The sequence below is a fragment of the Lonchura striata genome, chromosome Z (assembly GCF_050655825.1).
Source record: "Lonchura striata isolate lonStrDom1 chromosome Z, ASM5065582v1, whole genome shotgun sequence".
In the NCBI taxonomy this organism is placed as follows: Eukaryota; Metazoa; Chordata; class Aves; order Passeriformes; family Estrildidae; genus Lonchura; species Lonchura striata.
This window is the reverse complement of record NC_140740.1, coordinates 83,342,720-83,368,658: the sequence shown is the minus strand read 5'-3', so window position 1 is coordinate 83,368,658 and position 25,939 is coordinate 83,342,720. Positions and strand designations below refer to the sequence as shown.

Sequence of the window (25,939 nt, the reverse complement as noted above, 5' to 3'; positions counted from 1 at the left end):
AGGAAGAGCTGAGAGCCATCACAGCAGCTAACTGTGGTAAGTCAAGAATTCCTGGTTCTGCTTTGCTGGAGGTCAGTTTCCACGTGAAATCCAGTGAAGTCTAGTCCATTGCTTTAGAAACTCCAGAAAACCAGAGAAAGATGAAATCTTGGAACTGATGACAAGAGGGAAGTCTTTGAGTCAAACACTCCTCCAACACCTTCTAGGAATGCTGTCAGCAGCATTTTTGTACTTCATAATGAGACTGACAGTATTAGGCTAGCAGGGATCAGGAGAGGAGCAGACCCAGCAGTTTGGAGTAGCAAACTCAACCATTATGGAACATACCTTCAATGGCAAACCAAGGCTTGTAATTTAAATCAGCTTCCTGGGCAAGCTGCATGAGCTGTTCCTTCACATTTCTTCTGGCAGGTTAGAAGTGTGCTGGATGCGCTGCATGTGCTCAGGGCTGCAGTCCACCAATGATCCTGTCTCCTGCAGAGGAGCTGTGGTGTCCTGCTCCTCGCCAGAGCCATGCACAAAGAAACAAGCATTGCAGATCACCAGTTAATAATGTCTGAGTCTGCCAACACCATTATACACCTGAAAACTTCACAGACATTAATTTGTGTGTGCCCAGAGCTTTGACTAGGAGATGAAGCCACGCCAGGAGAACAGCCAGCAGCTTTACAGATTAAAGAGATGAGGAATTCCTTGTACTAAAAGGGATCCTTCTAGGTCAAGTCTTCACCTACCTATGTGCTCCATTTCCCCTTCTTCAGTGCTTTTTCCCAAAAATCTACCAGAAGTTCTTCTCTTACCTCATAAGAGAGGCAGCACTGAGGCAGGGCAAATCATATCCAACATTACAGTTAGCAGGTCAGGTGTCTACAATTACAGACTTGGAAGGCTTTGATTGCTAAAGGCTGCTCTGCACACCACAGTACAGAGTGTTTCTGCTGCCTTTGTTTAATCCCCCATTCACTCTGTTTTGTGTGCTTTGCTTGATATTGAATTTATGGCCATGCTATCTCTTTGTAACGCATTCTGGTGTAATTACTGATGCTTGCTAGGTTGACTCTTCAGGATTTCTATTTGCTGTGTTCTCCCAACTCAAGTGTCTCAAAACTCATGTCAGAGTAGCCAGAAGCCTTTCATACAGCGAAGGAAGATGCACTTGGTAACATTATCCTCCTTTGCTGCAGTGGTGAAGGACCAGAAGTACATATCAATAAATTTTTCAGCATCTTTGCATGTTAGGAATAAACTGATTAGCAGCAAAAGTAGTAGCATGTTCTGTACACAATACAAGGAGAAAGGTCTTTTAGCATCTTGGCACTGAGTAATCAATCATAAATTCTTGTAAACCCATCAGATTATTCAAAGTAGTAAGCAGAATATGAAAAACATTAATGGCCTCTGCTTAAGAGGCCATTGCTACTGGATAATTTGATCATGCCTGTCCATTTGGTCATGACTGTCCATTCTCTTATTTCCTCCCAGTTTTTACCCTTCTCCTTGGGTAGCCCCAGTGGTAATCCTATACTTTTGTATAGGAATTTAACTTTTAAGGAAACTTTCTCAATGTCACCGAGTAGCTTGTTCCCACCTATGAAAGATCCTGCTTGCCCATTCTTGTTGCAGAGTATGGAGTCACGATGCTTCCAGGCACGTTGTCGGTACACTCCCAGCAGAAGCTCACCCTCTGCCATGCCACATTCCCTCAGATTCCTGCCATCTGCGCTCCTTCATCACTGGATGTGTCCCCCACTATCCCTGCAGGCTGCTCATATTCCTTTCTCCTGCCTCAGCCACATCCATGTGCTCCTGTTCTCTTCCCTTTGATCACTGCTACACACTTAAGCCAGAGCTTCCCTTGGAAAAGCTCTGCAGCAGATCCTGTGCAAGAACCCCCTCAGCCCAACACAGGCACTTGGAAAATGCAGCTGCCAAATCCCAGGGCACACTGCAGCGACCCTCTCCAACAGAGGAGACATTTCTCAACAGGTTCACTTCTTCCTAACAGGTTCAGTCAACCTGAGATAACGACAACCCCTTCTCTAACATTTGCAGACTGTTCTGGAAGACACAGTGGAAATACTTCAGGTGTTCAAGGCATTTCTGTCTTGGGAAAGAAGGAAATAGACAAAGTTATTTTGTTTGTTTTAATTGATCACTGATTAAATTGTAATACATTTCAAAGCAAAATATTCTGTTCAAGGACATTGTACCAAACATTAAATCTACTTTTAAACAAGGCTTAATTTGACTATTTAACCTTATATACATACAGGTATAAGTTCATTTTACTAGTAGCAAAATTACACAGTACATCACATTTCCTGAAAGATGGCAAAAACAGGAATTGAGTGTCTGTTCTGTCCTTCCACACACTCCAAATCAGAAAAAAACCACAGGTACTGAAAGTACAATCACAACTACAGGTAAATACAATAAGGACCTCAGAGCAAGCGAAGACCTTATGAGAGATGACAATCACTTCTAGAAATCTACATTGCAAATATACAGTACATTCCACTAGAGTTTTGGGAGTTCCCACAATGCCTCTTAATCCCCTTTTGGTAATAAAAGCTTCTATGACAACACGTATCCTTCATAAAAAGTACTGAAATAGTATTCTTGGAGCATAGGTTGCAAGCTTAATGCAGTCTAGGCTGCAGTCCACAATAAGCTCACCCAAAGAGAGAGTAAGCAAGCACTGCAAGATTCATCAAGTTCAGAACCAGAGCTCAGCTCCTCGTCATTGAGCTTCTGAGTGCAAGAGCTGCTCTGCACCAGGGACAGGCTCAAAGGGTGGGAAACGTTACATTCCTTTTACAGCTTTTGCAGGTCAATCACCTGCAAGTTCTTGACAGAGAATGTCAACTGAGTCGTATAAGATTAATTTGAATTTATTTAAAAAGCAGCCATTACATTGCAATTGTTAGACAATTAAGGACACAGCTAAGGAGCAACAAGGTTTCCACATTTTTGCTAGTCCTGAAAACACTTACACTTCTGTGAGCAGCAGTGAGTATGCAAAGACACTGCCACTGCTGGGGAAGCTGCAGTCTGGCCTCAGGAAGTGGAATGGTGCACAGAACACAGCAGCCCCAAAGGCCTGATGAGATTTCTGTTATGCTCAAACTCCGCTTTGGTTTGTGCAAAAAAATGACCTTGTGCACGTAGCTTTCACAAACTAACTATTGCTCTGTGCTTGGCAAGATAAAATGGGAGGAATTGTCTAGAATTACCAAGAACATGGAGGTAAACAAGGCATTTTTCTTGAGCACTAGTTACCCTCACAAATACAATACCAAGGACTCTGCCACTGTTCCAAGGAAATGTACTTCATCAGCACTTTTGGAGGTTTTCTGTTCTGTACTTGCTGAAGAAGCTACCACTGATTAGCAAAATAGCTGAACTTGACGCAATCAACAATGCCGAGGACCTTCTCCTCCCAGGCTTTATGTCTAACTAACCACTAGCACTCTTTGCTGCTCCTAAGGAACTCAGACAGCACTAGGAAACACCAAAAAGGCATGCCCGAGGTTGAAGAGACCAACTGATTTCCACTGGTTAAAATACATCGCTTGTTTCCATTAGGCAGACTCCAGCCACACTCTTAACACCAATTATTTTTCACAGATCTCTGCTTTGAATGTTATTTTGCTGGACTCTCCAGATCTAACAGCAATGTAACAAAGTAATTTGTAGTTAAAGAAAGAACTAGTGGAAACCTGCCCAAATATTTTTTAAACCTGCTTTATATAAACTTTGGGGAGAGGGAAAAAATAGGGACTTGGTACTCCCACTTGTTATAGTCAGTCAGCAGTGTTCTAAAAGGGATGGAAAGCAGGCTGCAAACCAGGTTCTGTCTACTAGTCTAAACCTGGTTTTAGCAGAGGTAGGTAGCAATAGATCAGTGGAGAGAGAATTAGAAAACAGCATTTCAGATGTACTTTAGAGCCCTGGTGTTTTTCTCTGCTCCTCATTTAATCTGTCTTGTGCTCTTTTCCTTTTTTCTTGCACTAAACATCTCATATTTGGACAGTGAGCCCTGGTAGGCTGCAAACAATTATATGACATTAGTCAGGTGCTGTTGCCAGACAGAGGAACAACCAAGGTGGGCCAGCAGGCACCACGACTTGCTGCCAGAGTCAAGGAGGGGCTTCATAAGAGAACCTCAAGTGCCTCAAGCAAATCCTTGGTGCACATGCATGCAGTGTCAGCCTGCAGGCAACACACGGTGACCTCACCTTCAAGCTTCACAGCCGGCAGAAGCAGAAGATACAAAGTTCAGCTTTCAGGTTGTGGCTTCAACACTTCAAAACTTAACTGTGTACTGAACAGCTAACATGAATGGAAAATAAACATTTTAAGCAAAGAGAATCCAGCCAAGCCTCTGATTTTTTTTTTTTTTTTTTTTTTTTGAGGCCTGCTCTAAAAACTGTGAAATATGTGTGATACCATTTGAGTGCACTTCTACTTCATAACAGCAGACAGACAATTAACTACCAAGTGCAAAGCAAAAGGTTGAAAAGCCCTCATTCCTAGATTGTCTACCATTTTTTTTATTACTGTTGTAAGATGAATTCATAAAACTGCTGTACTTTTTTCTTCCAAATGATCATCTCCCATAAAAGCAACATTAAGACTCAGTATACATTTATATGAAATATACTTTAACTTCCCTCTTCCCAGGTTCTTGTACTTAATATATAAGCCTTGCACTAAGAAACAACTTTGGTGGTCCTCATGCTGCTTTGTGTTTCACAGAAAACAAAAATTCCATTTATTATGTTCATATTCACCACTTGAAATTTTTTTAATTTCCAAATTATAGTTTGCTTACAGAACCTTAATGAAATCCCCATTGTTTGCACATTCTTGTATGTAACACAGAGAAATGGCACAGTTACAAAATCAAAACACCCTACCCAAAATAGTTTCATTGTCAAGATTTATCAGTTTACCAAACCAAGCTTCTCCCAGATTCTTAGCAGCAAAATTCAATTATGTAGAAAGGAGAAGGACAGAGAAATCAGCCAGTTCCCCCACTGAGAACCAGAGCTGACTAAGCCATAAAATAAGCTGAGTGGCTCTGTCAACCTGACTGAAGTTTCAGTAATTATGTAATGGCTCCTGGAAGAATCCATAGCCAAACTTCTTGAATTTCCATGATTTTTAAAAGAGAGAGGTAATTTCAAGAGATCTTCAGTTCCAGGTAAAATACTTGCATTCATGTTTTCCCTGCTAACTTAAAATCACATTTAAGTTTCTTCTCTGATGTTTCAAGAAAATTTTGCAATCAAGAGTAGAGAAATTTAAAAAAGCTTAATGTAGACATCATCCAGAAAACACTACCAAATATACAAAGCAGAGGAAGATACTATCCTCCTGATTTCCATGTTTTAATTATTTAAACACATATTTCGAGAAAAGAGCAATCAAAAATGTGTGCCCCAAAATTAAGTTGCCTGTATGCACTGAATGAACATGGGATTTTAAAGCAGTCCTTCCTTATTCTATGCAGCCCCTTTAGAAATGCTTTATCTCTCAACTGTATATAGCACTACAGTCAAATTCATTATATATATCTATGTCTTTTTAAATCTATTACTAGATAGCATTTGCCCCAGAACTGTAAAAAGGTTTCCCACAAACCTATCCTACCAGAAGCCTTTAATTTCCATGGTTGCAGGTCACATACACAAAGAATTCATGAAGTGTCCAAAGAAAAAAATATTAGCTCTTACTTTAAATCAGACAGCAAGTTACACACATTTATAAAGAAATCTACTGAGATTTAAGAATGCTTCAAAGCAGTAGCTGAAATACAACAGCAGCTGTGAATAATAGATCACCTTCTTGATTCATAATTGATCCTAGCTTCACCTTAAAAAAAAAAAATCACAGCAGCTGAATATACACAAACAAAACTTTTGATCAGAGGTTAATAAGTAATTGTGTTATAATATCAGAGCTGGAGACTAGACATTGCAAGTGTTCTGCAGTCTCTAACACACCAGCTCTCAGGCTGGTGCAGCAGTGGAAAATCTCATCCAACACACCTTTCAGGTGGGATTAGAATCTCGTATTTCCTGTTCAGAAGTTGTTCAGCTGAACAGTTACCTCTGCTAATAATACAGCTTCCCTCTCAGTTAAGCATGCAAATTGTATAAAAAGGCAAGTGATCAAAATATCCCCTTGAATGCCCAACTGTCCGGTATCAAGAGACTGCTGCTGAAGATTTAATAGCTCAGCACTAATTTGCAACATTTTAAAACTTGATATGAAAATTGCATTTTGTTATTACACAGAGTATAACAGTCATTGGTCATTTGCATCATCCACACCAGCACTAGTGAAAAAGTGCCTTCTGAACAGGGATGAGAAAACATGGCAAGTTTTGTTACCAAGTTGTGTCTCTACTCATCTTGCACTAAGCAGTGCATGGAAATAGGTGAGCAGAAATTCAACAGTATACCAAGACACGCCATGTTTTCACATGCACTGATTCCATGCGTATCTCAAAAAAAGTTCAAACATGCAGCAAAATGTTTGTTAAAGCACTTTAAATGCTCACCAGATGATAATGAGTGATTTAATACTCAGACAAATCAAAGCACAGTAAAAGTTTTGTGCTTACACTTCAAGTTTCAGAGTAAAATTGTTTCTATCAGAGTATTTGAAGTGCAATGAAAGGAACATTCCACTGAATTCAGAAACAAAAGACACCATTTAACGAACTAGGAAAATAAGCACAGGTCAGAGTACTGCAATAAATAAACAAAACAGCAGGAACATGCAGACCTCAGAGTCAAAATTTCTTTTTAGACTCATGATATGTAAAAAAAAAGAAAACTTAAAAAAAAAAAAAATCAAGAACAACTCTGTCTGACTTTCCCACATGTGGTGTCTTTTTGGCTAAACAAACTGTTAGTCTACTGTAAAGAACACAGATATTACCAGAAAACATTATTTACAGAAAGATTATCAGATGGATTATATAAAATACAGATGAAAATATACACCCTTAGGTTTGAGATAAGCCAAGCAAATTCACTGCTGCTAACTAAAGCACTTTGAAAAAGGCGACAGGCACCAAATATCAAAGTTGAATCACAAAACTACTTGCAGTAACAGACAAATTTGGGACGGTAGAGGAACAGCAAAGATCAATTAAGTCGGAATGATTTATAACTAATACTAGCCTATCACTTATTACTTAGTTTCATTCAAATTCTATTTTTCTTATACAAAACTGAAGAGAAACCTTTACTCCCAGACTGTGATTTCTTCAGCAGCTTTTTTCTTAATGCATCTATGTAATGCTTTGAACTCTACATCTTACAAAATACATCCCCACATTTAAGTGCATGACTAGAAACTGTGCTGAAATCGTGGAAAAGCGCTTCACAGATCTCAGGTGCAATAAAGTCATAACAATGATCAGCTCCAGTTTCTGGAAGCAGTTCTGTGAAAGGTGAAGCTTCAGAAAAGGGACTTTGATCCCTGGTTTTCGAATTCTGACCATGCATCATTCAATTCCATGAAGATCATTTTGGCATATTGCTCATAGGGTTGTCCTGTGGCCTGGAAACAAAGAAAATGTACCATAAGCAAAAAAAATTAGAAATTAGGTCCTTAGAAAATATCCCATCCCTTTTACATTTGCTGTCTTACTCAACAGCTATAGACTGCTCTGTGAATACAATTTTACAGATAAGAGAACTCTCTCCAAAATTATCCAAAGCTTGCAATGAGTATTTTTTAAACAAATCCAAATCCTTCGTTTCCTTATGTTACTTTCAAGCTTTCAGTACAATTCATAAGTAATTTAAATTTAGTTAAAAACAATTTTCAAAGCTGTTCTTTTCATAAATAGTTGCAGTTACTATTACTTACTAATCAAACTAAGTCATTTTTTTAATTGCTTCCTAAAAGATCTTGCAGTGGTGTACAAGGATAAAATCTGAGTCCTCTTTAAGATAACTTTTTTTGAATGAAATTCTCTAGAGAAAAATGTGTTGCTGATTGTGACTGCTGCTAGGACTCAACATGACTGACATAGCACTTCCAGTGTGTTTGCTTCCATACTCAAAAATAGTACACTCCTGATCCCCTGCCTGTTTCACAGATGCCTGACCCGGGGGCAACACAATCTAACCCTTGTGGTTAATAAGCATCCAGTCCCAAAATATGGCTCTCTCCAATAGAAAAGGGAAGTCCCAGAGCCTCCTCTGGTATCCTTCCTCTTCTCCTGCTGCTTAGCTTTTGCCATCTGCAGTACTTTATCAACACATAACAGGTAAGTGGCAGAATAAAAGAACAAGGAAGACAAATATGCCTTAAACAGAGCTGTGTTCTGACTGATGAATTAAGGGCCTTTCAGAAAACACCTATAAAACTACCACAAAGGTGGAAGAAATCACATACCAAGAAGACTGAAGGAGAGGGGGATCTAAAAAACCAAAAAATATCATGTTTGTTATGGACACAAGACAGCATAGGATTTAGACTACTGCTCACTAAAGCACCAGTGAATGCAAACCTGAAAATCCAAACCAGTTATATCCAATGCTCCTCTTTCTATCTAATGCAAGAGCACAGAACAAGAAGCTGCCTCGATACTTTGGGATGCATTAAGTATTTTTATAAGACATCTGATAACTTGTTTATTCTAGTCTAGTTCTTCTAGATGTTCTTGCTTCTAGATGCCTTCTAGTTTTAGATGCCTTGCTTCTCAATCAGAAGGACAACTTCTGATTGAGAAGCAAGGCATTTGCCAGTAACCAGTATGTAAAAGCGTTTGTAATCCTCCTATAATAAAGAAGATCAGAGGAAAACACTCACCTTATCAGGATGAACCACAAGCACTGCTTTCCTGTAGTACTTCTTTACTTGTTCAGGAGTTACTAAATCTGCCATGCTGACTGGCTTCCACTTGTTTTCCCCTTCCCAAAGCACTGTATGTAGAGTGGATATTAATGCTCTGATATTTCTCTCCTTTCCTTCAATCCATTCAAGAATCTGGGAAAATCAGAACATACAGAACTGAATGCAGCACTGTAAGCATTCTCAGCCTCTACAGGCATAATCTTCACTCTCTGCAAAACTGTATGATCACAACTCACATACAGTTACATGTTACAAACATCTGTATAATTAATGGCAAGAAAAATGACAGGAGTAATTAAAAACATCTGTTACAATTTGATATTAGATTCATCTTGTCCCTGTCAGGGCACACATACAAATTATTACTTGATTTGTACAAAAGCATAAATATATTTTAAAACTTCTGTTGTACAAGCTTTGTACAAAAAATCATGTCTAGTAATAATTCATGTTTACTTAGGCAACCTGCAGAGGTGCACAGTCAGTTAATGTTGCTCAGACTTTAACAGCAATATTCAAGCCATAACATAGAGATACAATGTTTTTATCATACACTTATTATCACCAATGAGGATGATAACTAAATATCTGTACTAATTTCCATTTGTGGTGATTCGTGTTAAAAGGTAGGCATGCAAACTACCTACTCGCTCTTCAAGAAAGGACACCTTGTGAAAACAAATTTCAGCGTTCCTTTAAAGTTCATTTACAAACTTTTCTGAAGCACCATGAAGACTAAAAAACTGTAAGTGTATTAATATGTGAAGTCATCAATGACTAACTGGTCAAAAAAATCTGAACAGCAAGGAACACATCCCAAACTAGTTATATAGCCTGTCTCTAGAATTGCACCTTCTAGTAATTTCTTAGGACAGCAGCAGCACTTCTTAACCAGAAAATGAAAGTACATTATCACCCTAAAGACAGCTATTCTCACATCCTTCATTTTTAAAGTGTATTTTTGTGTTATCACCGAAATCCATCTTTTCTAAACCATGAGCCTTTAGTTTCTCTGTTGGTCATTGTATCCTGCGCTGTTACTAGCAGTTCTAACCATAAGATCAGATTTTTACTTGAATCAAAATCACTGTTAAACAAACCTTGAGTTTCAAGGGGTCCATATCTTTAGACATCTCTTGTTTTCTCATCTCAGCAATTGTCTTTGGTCCCTTTTTATCAGATTTCGCTGAAAATCCTTGATTAGATAAGAGATCCTCAAAGTCATTTTCTGAAACTTTTGGCTTTTGACCTATGAAAAGAGAAAAAACATTAAATGAAAAGTTTCACTGGAGAATACATTAACAGGAGCAATATATTGCCCTTAGATACACCTGGATGGCATTTATCACTGCCATGATAAATATCCTTCAGTGATGCCAAAAGCCACAAAATTGAGAAGGATAAAAATAAAAGGTATCGTTAACAAACTTTCAGTCCAGCAGAGCAGACAACCTAACTTGCTAACCTCTGACTAAATACTTGCATGTCCTCCTTTTGTTAAAAAATGGAGTAGATTTGAAGGAGCACACTTCTGTCCACTAATTTGGAAACTGCTCTGTTTTTCCACTCTAAGTTAGTTTCAAATGCTATGCAGCAGTTTCCCAAGTAACCACATACTCAATACTATAATTGAAAGCATGTAGTCAACACCTAAGTATGTTAAAACTTATCCAGAATATTGAACGGATAAAATACCAACAAGAATATTCATTACAGAACCGACAAATTTCAGAGAACTGTAGAATAACTGAACTCTGAAGAGTCTTCTGGATGTTGTCTAGTCCAATCCCCACTCAAAGCAGGGACAACCAGGTACATTTGTTAGGTCCTTGTCCACCTGAAGTCCAAGTTTTTAAGGAAGAGGAATTGCAACAACCTCTTTCAGCACTTCATCACACCAATTGATTTTTTTTGCCTTGTTCTACAGACTTTGCTGTGCTGCAACCTATGCTCACTGCCTCTGCATCCTGACACCTTTTTGCAGATATGGACAAAAAGAATAATTCCAACTTAAAGAAGTACCTGCTGTTCACTTATAGGTCAGTTTAATGGAAGCACAATCCTAATACCAACACAACAGAAAATGAAAATTTCCAAGAAAGTTCATACAGAAGAGGCCAAGCCTAACTCTACAACTCCAGGTTTGTCTACTCAGCTGTAACATGTTAAAGGACTGTATGATTCCACCTGGTCCTGTTCCCATGTCTCTTTCAAACACAAGAATTTTCAGTAATTTTAACCTCAATCTTTCTCAAGACAAGCTACTCTTCTTCAGCCAGGTTAACCAGTGTATCCCTTTACCTTTGTATCACACACTAACATGAAGCAACATTATCAACCATCTCTCTCCAGATGGATCAAATTTACCTTTCTGAACTCACTGATACAAAACCAGTTCCCATGTTGGTGAGTTATTATAGCCTTGAGACTTTATGCCCAAACTCACATATACCTGTGCTTTGGAAAGGCAGGATACCACCAGGTTTGCCAAATGTTGTTCTGTTTTGTAGTAGACACAAATGTAAATAAAAACATGAAGGTAGAAAAGCTTCTGCAGGTAACAGCACACCCAACTGATTTCACATGGGACATTATTAGTAATACACATTGAAAAAACTTACCAAAGCTTGGAGCTCTGACTCCTCTTTCTTCTCGTCCTCCAATTACACTGAAGTTTACAGTGTAGTTGGGCTTAGCTGCAGTGCTGGACTTAGTCTGGGACTGCCATGAAGTACTTTGTGGTTTGGAGGATTTCTGCCACTGATTTCCCAGCTTCTGAGATGGAGCAGTCTTCTGACTAAATCCACTACCCAAGAGTCCACCAGTGGATGAACCTAACAAAAAATACTAAGTTAGTTGTTCAGTTTAATGCCTGTCACCTGTTCAATACAAGTAAGACAGTTTGGTCTTGACATATAACCACATAGCTCACAGTAATATAACAGGAAAGTGTGGGTAATGAAGTTTAGGAGTCTCATTAAGAAGTAACTTGGATAGCAGGACCTGGAGGCTTTACTGAAAGTCTTCTCTTACAACTCAAGGTTTCAAATGTCAGTTTTAGCAAAGACATGCACCCTTATCTGAAGGGTCAGGCACATGTCAGGCTAGGAGATAATGTGGCTGTGGCAATAGTTCTGCCTTCCACTTCTGCTAATATGCAGTGCATAATAAATATATATATTACAAAAATTGGTAACAGACTGAGAAGATTTTCAAATTAATGCTTTCAAAGTCTCTAGTGATTCCTTGCGCTACTGTTTAAGGAAGATGAGAACATTATTCTGTAGCAGCAATCACAGGGAATATACTGTATGTGAGTAAGAAAAGCACTGCAGCCTGCAGGAGGTACTGTAATCACTCTCCTGTGACAAGGTCAAGCCTGTCTGGGTACACACAGCAATGCAAACTTGTTTCGCTCTTTCAAAAATGGCTTCAGCTCTCCTGATGCCTCCCTTTTGAAGTGGCTGCCCATACCTCTAATTTGCACAAGAGGATGTCTCCCCAGGGCCATGTACAAGATACCATACTGTATCTTGAAATATCATACCTGATAAAACACAGTATTGCAATACAACAACACCCAGTGAAATCTAGGAATGCACTACTTTTTCATTAAATCACTCAACTGCATCAACTCAGTTTTCAGTCATTGACAACTTGTGAAATTTACAGAAAAAAAATTTGCTACTTGTCAGTAAATAACACTGCATACCGAAAATTTCTCTCTTTCACCTATTCTTTCTACATTCACTATTGCAGTTTTCAAGCCAACAAATTCTTCCTGTAGGACATGTCAATGCCTCACTGTTCACACAAACTTTTCAACACCACACTCTTAATTTCTGGTGTAAGACCACTCCTAAAGAAGAGTGTGACAACACCAATCAACACAGAACACTATTGGTATCCTACCAGTATGCTAATACACCAGTATTAACTACTTTTAGCTGCTATTTCTTTTGGTTTTATATCGTATTCATATTTAAGCAGCTTGCACTCTCATAAATTTTCTTCCAGAACAGCGTCTTGTATATGGAAGCCAAAAAACTGCTATGAAAAATACAACAGAGTGTGGTATTCCAGTCGTATTCAAAAACTGGATTCCAGTTCTTGAGATGCCTTGAAAGTTCATTTCAAGCCTGAGAATATTCACTAGGACAGTGAAATCTGGCTACTTCTTAATGCAGTCATTTTTCCTATTGAAAGCTAACTGAAAAAGTAATGAATTGACCTAGGTTCTGCTAAAATTAGTTTGATTTCTTTAATCTGATTCAGTGTGGGCTATACCTACATCTTCAAGTCAAGAATAAATTTACTTTTTTTACTGTCACACTATCTCTGCATTTAACAACCTGTGTTAACCTGAATTATTAAACTAGATTTTTTTTTTTTTTTTACTGCAAAACAGCCTTATTGGTACTGCTTCAACACCAGAATTTTGCAGTGCTTATGCCCAAGCAACATCAAGAAGTCAAACACTGCATGCTGCCTAGTGTTTTTACAAGAATTCCACCCAATTCAACACACAGTGCTAACTGCCAAGGCAACAGGGTAAAACCTCCATCAGCTCCAAGCTAAGGGAAAAGCAGGTTTTCTTGATTCATCAACACTAGGCTGTTCTGAATCATTCTGTGTACTCTGGGCAGCTGGTCACTTTTGTTATGGCACTGTGGGTTCTGAAATGCAAGGACTTCAGCTCTTTTGTGAGTGCTACAGGACTAAGTTCCTGAGTTTCACGCTATAAAACACCCTGGAACAAGAGTTACTCCACAATGTCTTTTATCTTCCAGAACTCCTTGTACCCTTCACTGCAAACTGACAGATATTCATAATGCTTTTGGTACTGGTGTGCAGTGCTGTGAAAGTCTACTGAATTCAAAAGAAAGTAGTGAATTAACTGTTACTTTGGAACTAAAATTTTAACTATAGTATTAATCAATGCTAGGTAAGAACCTCATGCTCAGTTACTGAGTCAGCAAAGTCCTGGTTTCTCTTACCATCTCAACTCAATTCACAAGCATTAATTATTTTTACTGTTCTTATAACACAGCTGTAGTTATCTTCTGAAATATTATTCTGGATGTTTAAAAAAATATCTGGAAGATTCAATCTTTTATTGTTACTCATCAGCTCTCAGCAAATATCTCAAGCTGGACATTGGCAATTAAAAGGAAACACTTTCATTTATAGGCTGGGAAACTATATAATGGCAAATTATTTAGTGGGGAAACTATGGGCACTACATAGTGCCTTTAAGGCACTTCCCTTATAGCCTATATAGGCTGTCAGTAACATTTATTGGTACACAAAACAAATCAAACAGCAGAGGCACTAAATATAGTGTATCAAAAGTAACATATTACCTGGAAGACCAGATCCCAGATTGGCAAGATCAGCAAAAGGATCAAAGTTCTGAGCTTTTGCCTGGCTAAGAGACGAACCTGAAGACACACTGGACTGGCTTCCAGTGGTAAAAGCTTGGCCTGTATAAAAAGAAGACACATCACATACCTAGTCTGTTTGAAATCAAGAGAAAGAATAAAAATAGTATCTACACAACACCTCATGCAAACCTCTCGAATATTCTACTTCACAGCATCTTTTCCCATTACAAGAATCACCATTACTATAGAGAATTGAAACAATTTAAGTCCTGTGTCTTGAACTTTAATCTGAAAAACTACACAAGTGCCTTACTAAAGGAGCATTTAAGCAGCAAAGCAAAAATGCATGAAGATATGTTCAGTAGTTTCAGGTGATTAAACTGACCCAGTCTAGTTCCTCTAATGGAAAAATTTAATTTCATAATACCTTCACAAACAGGCTTCAGCTGTGGTGCTGCTACATTGCTGGTTGAGGAATCTGCCCAAGAATCCCATCCACTTAAGAGGTCTGGGTGGCTTGTAGATGATGATATTTTAGGTGGCTCTGGTGTCAAATTGCCTACAGAAGAAAATAGAAATGTTTTCATGTTTAATAAAACCATTTCAATAGTATATGTATTTGTCAATACCAACAGAATGTGTACCACATTGTCAACTACACAGCTTGCTTGAATCTCTCAGTAACAGTTGTGCAGTCTTAAACAGGACTCAGAAGGGTTGTACAACTGGAATTCCTACATTTCTATTTTAAAACATCCCACGCACTTCACAGATAAGGTATTTCCATGTACAGACAATGCTATGAATTTAACAGCTTAGGCCTCCTGACCAAAAGGACTAGCTCAGGTACAAATCTAGGGCATGCTGCTGTTCCTGACAACACGGCTGGTAAATCTAAAGCAGCAGAGTTCCATGAATGGTGCTCTTTATCACTCAGTAGTCTGGGTGTTACACAGGTGAAGCAAGGTCACTTCAAAATGCAGGTTTGCCTAACATAGGCTGCTTGTGACAAAGGGGCCTCTTGGCCAACTAATACACTCTGAGGTGTAACACGCGAATGAATGCACACAATTGAAGAGCAGGATACAGGAAGAATGATTTTTTTTCTGGCAAAGGTAAAGAATCCCTAGCTGCATGGATAAAAACCACTTTTCTGTACCCCATGACAATCTAAATGAAATAGTCATATTTAAAAGCATGCAAGGGTGCTGCTATTATCATCTGGAAAATGTCATCTCCCATCTAAAGGCATTATAACTGCCATCCCTGACACTTCCAAATGATTCCCCACTGATTCAATTCAAATGATTGTGCACTCACACAAACTATGAGGTGAGTTATCCTCAGAATGAGATATGCTATGTATGGAACACTCAAAACTGCATGCCAGCTCTGAGCATTCTCCTTGAGCAGAGCTTGTGGGGCCTCACAGTGAAGGAGGACACCTTTTGAATGTAACCCTTATTTTAATGCTGTAACAACTGTCAGTGCTACAGGGAGAGGGAATATTTCAATAAAGCACATTTAGTGGTGGTGTAAGACATTTCATAGACACAGGGTTAACCCAGCCATCCTTAACAAAAGCAGTAACATTCTGAGGCTTTGAAAGTCTCAACTACTACTACTGCCTTTCACTTATCTCAGCATCTCAGCTTTACATTCTAAATATTAATATCAAATCCTCTTAATTAAAGAAATAATTAGAAGCAAATTAAATACCCCTATAGTACCTCAATCTACTAATACCATTTATAATTAGATCTTACAGCTGCAAAGTGAGCACATCCAATACTGCTGAAAAAGTGCAACAAATATCTGCTGAAAGCCTGTATTTCAGCAGTATTCTCCATTTCCAGCCCCTTCTCCAGACCCAAGCTTCATCTCCCTGCCTCTAAAACCATGGGAGAAACCATATATATTGGCCTCAATACTCAGGATCCCAGCTATCTGCTAAACCACAGTGTCACTGGCTATAAATCAGCATCTATTCATCAGCTTAGAATTTTATTGTATCATATTCCACTCCCAAAAGTTAAGCAGGCCTTGAATTACTACTAATATTGATTTTTAGGCTAGAAATTATTTTGTTCTACAATCTCTGCTATTAAGTCTTTTTACAGGAGCAAAAGAAAATTAACACCATCATATGAAATTAACTACTATGAAAACAAATTGAGAGAAACAAGAACAAATTAAATTACAGGCAAATGCATTTGACGGATTGAGAACATGCTATGGAAATGAGCTGTTTTGTAACACTTGGCTTAAGAGAAGTCAAGTTCATTGCCTCCCCCACCCTGAACTAAGCAGGAAGTAGCCTATGCTATGTACAGCAGTAAATTTGCTATTAATAGTAAAAGCTCATATACAACCACTACATTTATCTGAAAAATCTGAAACAATGCAATGTACAATATACAGAACAGATAATTCATTCTTCCTGAAACTGTTCTTATGCTATCTTCTTTTTAGTTCTACAATGTGGACATTATGTCAGACTTTAACATAAAGAGAAAGTGTTATCAACTTTGACTTCTACATATTCTGAGGAGGTATGATGAGACCATACTGAATCCTTCTTTTTATAGCTGACACACTGCAGTTCATACAGACATATTAAGATAAAGGAGCAGAATTCCTAAAGAAATGTTAAAACATGAACTATAGCTTGATATTCCAAGAATGGAAGCAATTAAAATCATGAACATGCAGATCCAAACCTGGTTGTCTCAGGTTTTTTATGTTTCAATATGCATATTGATAATCCTTAGCCATACAGTGTTTACTAACACTGCTCAAAACAAGCAAAGATGCAAAAATAAGGTGGTGGTAATCAGATCACACTTTTTAGCTTCCCAAAATAAGGGCCCTGCATTTTACTACACACAACTTCACGTAAGGTTTTCTTTATTTAACTTGCCGTGACTACAGGAAATCCTTTAATCACAGACAACAGGATTTTCTGTGAACCAAGAGGCTGGTTTAGTACAAAGCAAGGTTTTTTTAACCTTATCTAAAGCCTGTCTGAGAACTCAAGTTCACAGAAACTAACTTCTCCTCAGAAGAAAACTACACTGATCACTCAGGTTTCTTGATTTTAAAACTGTGTTTTTTCATTTTAAGCCAACATCTGAGAAATACAAGGTTAAAGTTCTATGTCTTGAACTTATGTCCACTGAAACATCTTTTCTCCTGGTATCTGTAGCAGTTTAGTAACCATTTACTAACAAACAAAGCTTATCCATCTCTAAAATTTGATTCTAGCCACTTACAACTGCTCCAACAGTAGAGTCATAAAATCTCACTACTGCAGCTTATTTTGAATGGTCACTGCCATTACTACTAATTTATTTTTAGTTTAATTTTTTTTTTCCTTTTAATGATCTTCTGTTTGCATTGTCTTCTGCTCACTTAACACAGTTCTTCTGAATACATCATTTGAAAACATGTTCTTATTTTTCCTTTCTTCTCCAGTTACTAGTTATCCTGTCCTTTTAGGACTCAAAAAATCACATTAAGTGCAATATAATCATTAATATGCCTTACTTATTTGATAAAATTGTTACCTGTAACAGGATAGAATACTAAAGGCTCAAATACATACATCATTTCAGCTAAACACATATATGAGTTCTCATTTGACAGACAAATGTAAAGGAATATTAAATGTTACCCCAGTTCCTCCACTTCATACAGTTTTTAAAGACTGCATTGCAATAGAGAAATATTGGGAAATCAATGTAAAACAGTCGCCTGAGGAGAAAATGGGTACATTTTAAATATATGTTGACAGAAAGCTCCAGAAATTACATTAAAATAGCAGGTATCCTAATACACTTACCAGGTTGCAAGCTATCAAATAAAATCAGGAGTAAACACAAAACAATAAACATTGAAGTCAGATGTAAAAATATTCCTTTTTTTTTCTCTACTTGCTCATATGTTATTAACAGCTGGCTATTGATGGTAATCTCCTTAAGATCACAGATAAACACTTAGAAATCCATATTTCATTTTTTCCACTTTAATTTAATAAATAAAATGTTTTTCTGTCGCCTCTGTGATATGAGGATTCTGGTATTATTAAACTTGGAGAAAAGAACTGGGAACATTCCTATAAATGTGTAAAAATATTTTATGTGAAGAAACAAAAGAAAGACTTACACAGACACTTCTCTGTGTTGCTCACTGGAAGGACAAGAGGCAATAGGGCACAGACTTAAACACAGGGAACTCCACTAAAAAATGCATTATTTCCTCTAAGATCTCTCCAACACTGGCATAAGTTGCCCAGATGTAGAGTCTATAGTGCTGGAAATGCTAAAAACCAGAAAGGACACAGTCCTGAACAGCCCACTCTACGTGACTCTGCTTTGAGCACATCAGCTAGAGAATTTCCTCTTGAGAGGTTCTGCCTCTCCAGTGAGTTAGATTTTGTCTGAGATCATAAAATATGCTGAGTTACAAGGGAACCACAAGGATCACAGAGTCTAGCTTCTGGCTCTACACGAGACAGCCCCAAGAATCACATCACGTGCCTGAGAGTGTTTTCCAAACACTTCTGGAACTCTTGTCAGGCTGGTGCTGTGAACACTTCCCACTGTTCCAGTGTCCAACCAGCCTCTGGGAGAAAAACCTTTTCCTGATATCCAACCTAAACACAAACTACAGGCCATTCCCTTGGGTCCTGCCACTGGTCACCACAGAGATCAGATCAATGTAGGCCCCTCCTCTTCCCCTCACAAGGAAATTGATGACTGCAATGAGGTCTTCCCTCAGTTTTCTCTTCTTCAGGAGGAAGAGACCAAGTGAGCTCAGCTGCTCCTCATACAGCTTCCCCTTAAGCTCTTCAACATACTCACAGCCTTCTTTGAACACTCTCTAATGGCTTAATGTCTATTTTTATATTGGGGCACCCAAAATTGCCCCTAACACTTGAGGTGAGGCTGCCCCAGAGCAGAGCAGAGCAGGACAGAGTAGAACAATCCCCTCCCTTGTCCAGCTGGTGATGCTGTGCCTGATGCACCTCAGGACAGAGCTGGCCCTCCTGGCTGACAGGGCACTGCTGGCTCATTCAGGCTGCCATCGACCAGGACTGCCAGCATTCCACTCCCCAGTCTGTCTGCATCCAGGTTGCCCCATCCCAAGTGCAGAATCTGGTGAAAAGAATGCTCCACAGATCAGTATTGATACATTCAGCAAAATATTTATGTTTGGTAACCTCACACAGGGACAGCAGTAGTGGCATAAAGCTGGCAACTAGACAAGTACACAACTGAAACATATGGCTCTTACTATCTAGAGGAAAGAACAAAAACATTGCAAAGGAGGCAGCAAGTGGAATCTTCTCGGCAGAATCAACCACAACTGGAATATAATGATTAATAACATAATAGAGAGAGGAATCAGCTGGGTAGCCTTCAATTTCAAAGAAGAAGCCCTTCTCTCAGTCAGACAAATAATGCATTTTTTTTGTCTCCCGTTTATGTGTATCTAACACTCAGACTGCATCACTCAGACCCAGGGTCAACCAGAGTAACTGCTAAACAAAGAGGGGCAAGTCAAAGCTGCATGCAATAAGACCTGGGAAGAAGTCACTGGATTCAGGAAAAGGTGTGTGATACCACCATTCCTAGCTATTGCACATTGTTAAGTAGATGTCTGGATGAGAAGAGGCATGGGCTTCTCTGTCGGACACAGCCAGCTCCAACAGACTTGCCACAAGCCACAGCTGAGCTTTCCAAACCAGATGTCTTTGGGAAACATGTTTTCCCAAAAAATGCTGCACAGCAGCTCTTAGAGAAGGGACAGGTGTGACAGAAACAGCAAACAGTAAGGTTGGTGGAGAAGGAAAAGGAGGAGGTGGTCCAGATACCACAGCAGAGATTGCTCCCCAACATGTGTAAAAGACCACAGTAGAACAAATATTCACACTGCAGCCTGTGGAGGACCATACACAGGTGGACATGTTCTCAATGAAGCCACAGCCCAGGGAGAGCAGCCCACACAGCAGCAGGTTCCTGGTAGGACCTGCAATGCCTGGGAAAACCACATCCCTACAGCAATCTCTTCCTAAAGGACTGCACCCTACACAGACCTGTGTTCTTAAAAGATTGTATTCTGTGGGAAGTGCCTATACAGAAAGAGGGGACTGAGAAAGTAGCACAGAAGAGCCCTCACAGACTGATCACAACCCATATCCCTATGAAAAGAACCCATACTTTTCTTTCAAAGTCAGATTTTAAAAAGCTTTAATACTAGTAGCTGTACCACTCCACCACTTATGCAAATGTCTGTTTCTCCTTAAAGAATGATGGGAAGACTGAACCTATCACAAAGATTTTTGTTTAAAGATTAATACATTTTAAAATAAAAGCATGAGGAAAAGGCTTCGCCAAGAATATATCAGAGAAATGAAACAAATAAGATTAGAGTATTACATAATGTACTTTGTAAGTATATTACCAGAATACATTCAGGTCAGGAAGGTGCAAGCTAGCCTCAGCCTGCACTTTAAGAACTGGCTACATTATAACTTGACTTGCTCATTTGTCTTCCAGGGTTTCCAGAAAACCTTTAAAATCTGAATACAGTCAATGTAGCACACTATCATCTACAAGATATGTTTCCAGATGTTTGGGTACCCTCAGTTATTAGATCATTGAGAGGAAACTCCAATTAGCAACACTAGAAATCCTGTCACATCATAAATAACAGCATCACATTATACAGGAAACACTTGCTTTTGGTGCATTTGCATCTGTACTTCCAGAGTACAAAGCTAATTAAAACAGCAATCACTACAAGTGGATCTATTAAGACAATAATCCACTAAGCTGAAAGACAAATGCACAGAAGAGAAGAAACTGTTGAGAAACAGAACACCAGAAGCACACTTACCTAAATTTAAGAAATCTGAGCTGGAAGAAGGTGGAAGTGAACTTTGTGTGGAAGGAACTGTATTAACTGTAGATGTTGAGGTTGGATTAAGGAAGTCCCCAAAGAGGTCTGGACCAGACAGGGCTTGATTCTCTGAGCTTGATGACATTGTGAATGGGTCAAATGGATCGGCTAGAAAAGAAGCAGGAAACAAAATTATCTCAGGATTAATTGTAGAATAAATGAAGTTGAAAAAGCCTTACTCCACCGAGGGCACAGACACAAAAGCAAAGCTCACACTAGTAACTGCAGCAGCCTTCTGTGAACTTCGTGTGGCAAACAGTAACCATCTATTCCTTCCTCTAGACAAATGAACTTTCACGTGTTACAAAAAGGGTCTCAGCCATACATAATATGAAAAGCTATGTCTTCTAACAAAAGCAGCAAGACTGCATACAATTCAACAGCATTGTTAATTTCATCCATTTAAAACACATCTTAAGTTTACATGATCATCTGACACACAGAACAATTATATTTGTTAAATACTCTATAATGCCAAATCAGCAACAGATTTGAAGAAAATGGACTATCATACTATTAAAAAGAATATGAAGTAAAACATTCATACTACCATTCAGACTTGAAGGCATTGGCGATTCTGGGGCAGAAAACACGTCAACCCAAGAATGAAAACCAATAGAAGTAAGACTTCAGCAGGTCTCTAGTGATGCCAATGAAGAAAAAAAACTAACTGGAAGAGTATTTATAGTCAGCATGGAGTAACATGTGACAGTCAGCTGGAATCAGGGCTTTAGATATTCCTGTTTCTGCTGCCCTCTAGGGTCAAAACCCCTCAAGAGCCCAGGGAGTCCTGCCAGATTCACTCAGAAGCTGAAGAGAAGGAATAATCCTGCTGTAATACCCCAGCACATCCTCGGGTAATGACCACATAGTACAGGACTCAACATTTCAAGCGTATTTACTATAGCATCACACATAAACGAAGCCTCAAGTATTAGTTTGTTGTGCAAGCCAAAAATACAACAGTGGCCAATTATTCTCACTTCTGCAACTATCTCTCTTAGTACAATTCAATGAAATACACTGAATGAGAATGACTATAAGAATGAGATATATACATGAATACTAATCAGATGTTTCATGCAATAGACATGGCTAAAGAAAGATAATGTAATGAAGGTTTCCTTTTATAGAATTCTACCTATGTAAAAATGGTAAATGAAAATTATTCTTCCCTGACCACAGTAATAAAGCTTAATAGTGAATTGCCTCAAAATGAGAAAACATCTTAAACCACCTAAATGCTCTGTAAAACATACTTCTTGTTGTCTAGAGATGAAAGCTTTTAGTACCTATGAATTATCTTTGTGCAAACAAAACCTTGTAATGGTTTCCTTGTAATAATAATAATAACCTTGTAATATTCCCAGAAATCTTACTTTTAGATTTAATTAACTTTAGGCAGAGAATTGTTATTCCCAAAAAGTGACAGAGATGAGTGAGTATCCACTGGTAAGAGGAACAGAATCTCTGAACTAAAACACCTTGCTTAAATACCAAATAGACAGCACTACATAGCATTCTCCTTAAGGATAATGACTTGCCAACATCAGTAAAACCAGCAAGAAAACATCTTTTAGCAGTATCATCTTCCTACTGGTTTGAATAATAATCTACAGGATTTCCAGCTGCTCAGCAGTCTTATGTGATTAACACTTAAAAATCCCATGCAGACATTTGACCCAAGCAACACAGCTCTGTACATCTAATGCCGTTGCTTTATGTAAAGTTCAAGTTATAACAAGTCTATGCCTTAACAAGGAAAATTATGGATTTAGAAAAGGATCTAGCATGCAACATTCATATAGGAAAGCGAAGAATTCCTTCAGATACTGAATTCCCTTGAAATTTAAAATTTGATACTTTTCTATTTACAAGAGTTTAAAGCTAATAGGATACTGGTAACATAACAGAATATATGGGTAACATATAGGAACTTCAATCAGAAGTAACACCTTTTCTACTCAGTGTTGCTACAGACTGACATGCCTTCACCATTCAACATCTTGAAACACGGTACTTATTTTCTAAGCACAACACAAGCAGCAGTTTTCATGTGTTGATAAGTACTGACGTTAAACTCACATACCTGAAGACACAGCTGCTGCTGAAGATGAACCCTGAGTAGCAGCTGGATGCTGACTGCTGAAAAAGAAATCTGTTCCTTGTCCAAGAAGATCTCCAGTGGACTCGTTTGAAACCTGTGACACACTACTCACAAACAGATTGTTCAACAAGTCAGCATTACTTGATGAAGAGTTTATTTCTGAGATAGGTTGTTTCTGTTCTACTGAAATATCAGAGTCTAGTCCCAGCAAGTCCACATTCTCTTCAGGGAGAGATTTTTGTAATGGTGCAGATGGAGCTTCAAAACTGGCTTCAAAAAGCAACTCTCCTTCTGGAGTAGAGTCTTTCTCATCAACAATTACTGCACTTCCTTCATCTGGAAATGTCTGGAACTCCTCATCTGAAGGATCACTCTCTTCCCTGTCATCAGACACCTGAACACAATCATTTTTAGATGAACCATCCTCTATTCCACTTTCTGGAGTTTTTCCTTCTTGAATAGAAAAAAAAAAATAAAATAACATCTTTAAATAACCAGCATTATTCTTCTAACTAGGGTAAGAGAAACTTTCATGGTGACAGCATATGAAGTTAAATCCTAACTAACCAAAACTCACATAAAAATTGATGAAAAGGAACTACATGCTGCCTGCCAGCTCTTTGTACAGGGCAGAAAAAGCAGCAGTTGACTACCATATATGCCACTCCAGAAGGCAGGCATTATGAATTTTTTCAAAATGAGACTGACTTGGACATTCACCTCAGAGCACTGTGTTTCTTAGAGCTTACAAGATTCCTCAGTAACTGCTGCACTCAATAGAAGTATAAGCAGCTGCTGACATTTTTAACAACAAAGCAGGAACCAGAAAAGGGAGTTACCCATGTGCTATAAAAGTACATTTTCTTTGTCCTACTTACTGATCTGGACCCCACTGGCTAGTCTACTTTGTTTCCTCTGTTCCTCAGTCAAGTGGGGCTGTGGGAGTGAAAAGCTTCCTTGCAGATCTTTAAGGTTAAGATCTTTACAGAAAAGGAAAAATTTAGCTCAGCATTTAAGTTATACTCAACACCAAACCCCCTTACTTGGTGTTTATCCAAATGAAGCAGAATAACTGCTTGTTACTCTGCAGAACTCACTCTTTAAACAGCTTTTCTTCATGGCTAGTGAATTAGAGACTTTTGCTACTTAAGAAGACTTAAGCATTCACTGGAAGGCATACAAGACAAACATAAATGACACAGTACTTCAGAGGAAAACCTGTACCTTTCCAGTCCAGAGACTGAAAGAAGTTGTTTGCATCAGTACTGCCACTGTGTGGGGATTCTGTATCAGTAGGTGCACTTTCTGAAGACTGCTCCAACTGGGATGCCTCTGCCTCGTATTGTGCAGTCGAACCCGGCTGTCTAGGCAACTCTGGTTTTCCTATAAAAAAGAATTTAAGCCAGAGCTCTTAGAGATAAAATTCCCAATCCTCCACATGGCAGCTGGTACTTGTCTTTCAAGCTGACTGCTGTAGCAAGACAATCGTCTCCAATCCATTGCTCTGCAAATGCAAATTCCTGCCCCCACCATCTTTGAAATTAGCATTAGCTTCTTTTCAACTGTAAAAACTGGTAAAACCCAGTTTTGAACTAGGACATTAAATCAGAATCATAAAGTAACACTCAAGAATTCTATTTACATTTGTAGGAAAGTGTAATTAACACCTCACTTGCACCAACCATCCTCTAAGACACGCAAGAGCTATGAACAGTATCTGTAATAAGAGACAGAAAAACAGAAAAAAGCAAATACAGCTGTAGAAAAACACAGAATATGCAAAGCCAGTGAAGAACATGGAGAGGTTAAAAATGGGGTGGTACACTGTATGATGCTATCAACTGCTTCTTATATTTCTTATTTTACTGAAATCAGGTATTAAGTGATTCTTGTGTAAGATTCAGTTGTGCTGTTGTATCACTTCTCAAAACCCAAGTTTCCTCAAGACAAATGAAGAAGACTTCCCAAATTAGTCAATATTCATCCACTGTTTGAAAAAAATAATATGGATGCCTGGGAGAAATCTATTTGTCTTAATTTAAATACACAACTGGTAGAGCACTTTTTCACTCTCCTTCCACATTCTCAGTTGTAACTTAGAGATGCTTAAAAAATAGTCTGTCTCAGAAAACATACATGAAATATCATAATTAATGAGAGAGTAAATTCAAGTTTAATGACAAGGGTTTTTTTTAAATCAGTTCACAGTACTTATTTTTGTCCTATTTCCCCCTTCCCACCAATCTTAAGAAATACTTTCAGTGTAATTTGAAATCTTTACATTTCCTGTACCAATCAGAAAATGGAAGTGACTTAAGAAAATAAGAGTATCTTTTAGAGCCCCATCATCAATGATGATGCAAAGCTAAACACCTTAGCTTTAGAGAGCTGATAGTTGTGTTCACAGCTAAATAAAATAGAAAATGGCCTCAAACATAATACAAACAACACATATCCAGCTTAAAAGCAAAAAGGCCAGCAGCAACTATCTTGTATGAAAGGAAATGTACTTGAGATGACCATATTAACAGCACAGGGTGAGACCTCATGTATCACTAAAATCACCATAGTAATCTTCATCAAACTTCTTTATCCTTGAAAC

General features: G+C 38.4%; 1 protein-coding gene across 4 annotated transcripts in view; it reads right to left on the bottom strand.

Annotated features, from left to right (window-relative positions):
• Positions 1 to 2,130: 2,130 nt before the first annotated feature.
• The window catches only part of GAK (cyclin G associated kinase), a 65,145-nt gene continuing 41,336 nt past the window's right edge, over positions 2,131 to 25,939 (bottom strand). For 3 of the 4 annotated variants that reach the window (XM_021550349.4, XM_085567305.1, XM_085567306.1), the window contains 9 exons: positions 24,562 to 24,720; positions 23,320 to 23,790; positions 21,168 to 21,338; positions 14,695 to 14,826; positions 14,247 to 14,366; positions 11,505 to 11,717; positions 9,984 to 10,132; positions 8,839 to 9,015; positions 2,131 to 7,578 (listed from right to left, as the gene is read on the bottom strand). In XM_021550349.4, coding sequence (XP_021406024.2) covers positions 7,477 to 7,578; positions 8,839 to 9,015; positions 9,984 to 10,132; positions 11,505 to 11,717; positions 14,247 to 14,366; positions 14,695 to 14,826; positions 21,168 to 21,338; positions 23,320 to 23,790; positions 24,562 to 24,720 — 1,694 coding nt within the window. In that variant the 3' untranslated portion in view covers positions 2,131 to 7,476. The remainder of the gene's footprint in view (positions 7,579 to 8,838; positions 9,016 to 9,983; positions 10,133 to 11,504; positions 11,718 to 14,246; positions 14,367 to 14,694; positions 14,827 to 21,167; positions 21,339 to 23,319; positions 23,791 to 24,561; positions 24,721 to 25,939) is intronic. The other variant, XM_021550350.3, reaches the window with a different exon arrangement.